This window comes from Manihot esculenta, chromosome 7, assembly GCF_001659605.2.
Source record: "Manihot esculenta cultivar AM560-2 chromosome 7, M.esculenta_v8, whole genome shotgun sequence".
Lineage (NCBI taxonomy): Eukaryota > Viridiplantae > Streptophyta > Magnoliopsida > Malpighiales > Euphorbiaceae > Manihot > Manihot esculenta.
This window is the reverse complement of record NC_035167.2, coordinates 11,912,417-11,916,453: the sequence shown is the minus strand read 5'-3', so window position 1 is coordinate 11,916,453 and position 4,037 is coordinate 11,912,417. Positions and strand designations below refer to the sequence as shown.

At 44.8% G+C, this 4,037-nt stretch overlaps 1 protein-coding gene across 1 annotated transcript; it reads right to left on the bottom strand.

Moving 5' to 3' along the window:
• Positions 1 to 1,802: 1,802 nt before the first annotated feature.
• On the bottom strand, positions 1,803 to 3,689 carry LOC110607500. Its single transcript, XM_021746628.1, has 4 exons — positions 3,103 to 3,689; positions 2,758 to 2,869; positions 2,259 to 2,651; positions 1,803 to 2,108 (listed from the first exon to the last, which is right to left on the bottom strand). The coding sequence occupies exons 1-4, from the start codon at positions 3,687 to 3,689 to the stop codon at positions 1,803 to 1,805; spliced, it is 1,398 nt and encodes a 465-aa protein (XP_021602320.1).
• Between the last annotated feature and the right edge of the window lie 348 nt (positions 3,690 to 4,037).

The window sequence follows — 4,037 nt, the reverse complement described above, 5'->3', positions numbered from 1 at the left end:
CTTCTTGCCCTAGTTACTTAGGGAAAAGACCTTGTAGCCTCCGTTTTACTAATTGACCTCCTCCAGCTTGGCTCTCCTTGCGTTTTGTTCTCCCCAGCTTAGTCTTTTGCAGCTCAACCTGGGATCTAGCCCTTTTAGGCCTGTTTTATCCCTTTCCCGCTTTGCAGACTTTTGAGATTCAAGCTCTTTGGCCTCGTTGTCAATTCATCGTCTCAGCCAGTTTTGTGGTGCTGAGTCATTTTTTGAGCTTGGTCACCTACCCCACTGAGGTCTTGAGCAAAATTCAGGCCCATTGGCCTTACTATCGCTTCATCATCTCAGCCAGTTTTGTGGTACCGAGTCATTTTCTAGGCCCCATAACCTACCTCACTGAGGTCTTGAGCAAGATTCAGGCGAATTGGCCTTACTGTCGCTTCATCATCTCAGCCGGTTTTATAGTGTCAAGTCATTTTCTGAGCTCGGTCACCTACCTCACTGAGGTCTTGAACAAGATTTAGGCGCATTGGCCTTACTGTTGCTTCGTCATCTCAGCCGGTTTTGTGGTGCCGAGTCATTTTTTGAGTTCGGTCACCTACCTCACTGAGGTCTTGAGCAAGATTCAGACGCATTGGCCTTACTGTCGCTTCATCATTTCAGCCGGTTTTGTGGTGCCGAGTCATTTTCTGAGCTCGGTCACCTACCTCACTGAGGTCTTGAATAAGGTTCAGGCTCTCTCTTTTTTTAAGCCTGTTATGTTCCCTTTAAAGAAAAATGATATGAGTGACAACAAAATGACATTGTTTGATTTGAATTGCACAGTCGATTTTATTCACATTGCTTTAGAATACAAGTGTTCATATTACATTATCTATATTTCAAGAAAAGTACCTCTCCAGGTGTTGAATGTTCCATACGTGAGGCTCTAGATTTCCTTGCATATCTTCTATTCGATATACACCTGACTTGACTACTTTGATTATTCTAAAAGGGCCTTCCCAGGTCGATGCCAGCTTTCCTACTGTAGCTCTCTTTCCTGTGGCCTCCAGCTTTCTCAGCGCTAGATCTCCTACCTTCAGGCTCCTTTCCCTAACCCTTCAATTATAATAACGAGCTGCTTTCTGTTGGTATGCCGCAGTTCTTATTTGTGCTTCATCTCTGATTTCTTCTAGGACGTCCAGGTTGCTTCTCAACTTGTCATTGTAAGTGTCTTCGTTGTTGAACTGAATCCTGTGAGTCGGGACTTGTAATTCAATAAGAACCACAGCCTCAGTCCTAAACGCCGGTGCGAAAGGTGTTTCCTTCGTTGACGCTCGAGGAGTGGTCCGGAATGCCCGTAAGATGCTATTGAGCTCGTCTGCCTAGCCTCTCTTTGCTCCATCCAGTCGTTTTTTCAATCCCTAGAGTATAGCACGGTTCGTAACCTCTGTTTGGCCGTTGGTTTGAGGATGGGCCACCGAGGAGAACTTGTGCTATATGCCCATGTTTCTCGTGAATTCCTTGAAGGTTTTATAGTCGAATTACTTGCCATTGTCTGATATAAGCACCCTCGGTATCCCAAACCTGCAGATGATGTTGCCCCAAACGAAATCTATCACCTTTCTTGCTGTGATAGTGGGAACTGCCTCAGCCTCTGGCCATTTTGAAAAATATTCCACAGCCACTATTACGAACTTCTTCTACCCCGTGGTCTTGGAAAAAGGTCCCAAGATATCTATGCCCCATTGTGAGAACGGCCACGGGCTGGATATGCTGGATTGAGGGGTGGCTGAAATGTTGATCGCGTTGGCGAACCTTTGGCACACATCACATCTTCTAACAAATTCTTATGTTTCCTTCTTGACTGTAGGCCAGTAGTATCCCTGCCTAAAAATTTTATTCGCCAATGTCCCTGCTCTTTCATGAGCCCTGCATATTCCTTGATGAATCTCTTCCATAACCCTGGTTGCCTCTTCTGGGCCTACGCATTGAAGCCATGGGCTAGATCTCCCTCTTTTGTACAATGTGCCTCTTATTGCTTGATAATTGGGAGCTCGGGCTGCTATTTTTCTTGCTTCTGCTTTATCTTCTGGGAGTTTTCCTTTCTCTAAATATTCCAAATACGAGGTCATCCAACTTTGCCCTTCTTCAACCTGCATTATAGCATCTATTTTGTCAAAGGCAGGAATGTTAATATATTGTATGTATACCTCGTCTAGGAGTTGTTCCAACTCTTCTTCAGATAATCGGCTAAGCAGGTCTGCCTCCTCTTTTTCTTCTCAAGGTATTCTCTGATATTTCACATTGACTCCCTGCTCGCCGAGCTCTGCTTCAATGGCTTTTACTTTCGCTAAGTATTTCAGCATAGTAGGGTCCCTCGCTTGATATGCCCCCATTATTTGGTTGACTACCAGCTGGGAGTCACTGTTTATTTCAAGGTCGGTTGCCCCTATCTCCATTGCTATCAGCATTTCGTTTATCAGGGCTTCGTACTCTGCTATGTTATTGGAGGCACTGAATTCTAGTCGTAGGGCATAATAAACTTTGAACCCTTCTAGTCCCTTCAACATTACTCCTGCACCGCTACCCCCAGCGCTTGATGCCCCATCTACATATAGTTTCCAGCTAAATTCTCGCGAGGGTTGCCTTTCGCTCTCTTCCTCCATTGCTTCTGAAGGTTTCTTATTGAGCTCTGCCTGCTCTTTGTTGAAGGAGCATTCTGCTATAAAGTCAACAAGGGCTTGTGCCTTGATGGTTATTCATGGTCGGTATTCGAGACAATACGGGCTGACCTCAACAGACCAAGCCAGAATCTGTCCTGACATTTTGGGCCTGTGGAGGATCTTCTTTAAAGGCTGGTCCGTCATCACTACTCCTTGATGGCCTTCGAGATACACTCTGAATTTCCTCACTGCTAATAACAGGGCGTATGCTAACTTTTCTATGTTTAAATACTTGACCTCTGCATCTTTGAGCACTTTGCTAACATAAAATACTGGCTTTTGCTCTCCCCCTTCTTCTCTTACTAACACAGCACTGATGGCTTGTTCTGAGGCTGATAGATAGATCAAGAGTTCTTCCCCAGCTAGTGGGCTGCTGAGTAGGTGTGGCGAACTCAGGTACTGTTTGAGCTCCTTGAAAGCTTACTGGCAGTCCTCAGTCCACTCGAAGTTTGGGACCTTCCTCAGCTTCTTGAAGAATGGTAGGCACCTTTCTGCAAATTTTGACATAAATCGGTCAAGTGCTACCACTCTTCTTGTGAGTCTCTGTACATCTCTCACGCAGATTGGTTCAGGCATTCTCAATATGGCTTCTACCTTCTCTGGATTTGGCTCAATTCCCTTTCCGTTGACCATGTATCCCAAAAATTTTCCCCCTCTAATGAAGAAAGCACACTTAGCCGGATTTAGCCTCATTTTGTACTGCTCTAGCACTCCGAATACTTCTTTTAGGTCTGCCATGTGCTGCTGAAAGGTTTGGCTTTTTACCACCATATCATCTACATACACCTCCACATTTCTTCCTATGTGCCCCTTGAAAATTTTATTCATCAACCTTTGATATGTTGCTCCAACATTTTTTAGCCCAAAGGGCATAGCCCTGTAACAGTAAGTCCCATCCTCCGTTATGAATGAGGTCTTCTCCTCATCTGACCTGTCCATGGGTATTTGGTGATAACCAGACATAGCATCTAAAGATGACATGTAATCAAAAACGGTCGTGGAATCGACCATTTTATTAATGTCAAGGAGGGGGTAACAATCTTTGGGACAAGTCTGATTCAGGTTAGTAAAGTCTATACACATCCTATACTTGCCATTGGCTTTTTTCACTAGTACAGGATTTGCTAACTATTGTGGGTACATGAACTCCCTAATGAACCCTGCTTCTTCTAATTTCTGTACCTCCTCCCTGGTGGCCTGCTATTTTTCTTTTCCCACTACCCTTTTCTTCTGTTTGATTGGTTTGGCTCCGGGGAGGACGTTTAGTTTGTGAGTCATTACATCAGGGTCTATTCTCGGCATGTTTGATGGCTTCCAGGCGAAGCTGGAGGCATGGCCTCGGATTAAAGCCATCGCTGT

What these genes read in the sequence shown, in the direction of transcription:
- LOC110607500 (XM_021746628.1), bottom strand. Translation starts at nt 3,689, where the DNA reads ATGGTCGATTCCACGACCGTTTTTGATTACATGTCATCTTTAGATGCT. An exon ending in GAGTGGACTGAGGACTGCCA is followed by an intron (nt 2,870 to 3,102) that starts GTAAGCTTTCAA and finishes CCCTGTTATTAG; the next exon opens with CAGTGAGGAAATTCAGAGTG. An exon ending in TCGGCGAGCAGGGAGTCAAT is followed by an intron (nt 2,109 to 2,258) that starts GTGAAATATCAG and finishes GCTATAATGCAG; the next exon opens with GTTGAAGAAGGGCAAAGTTG.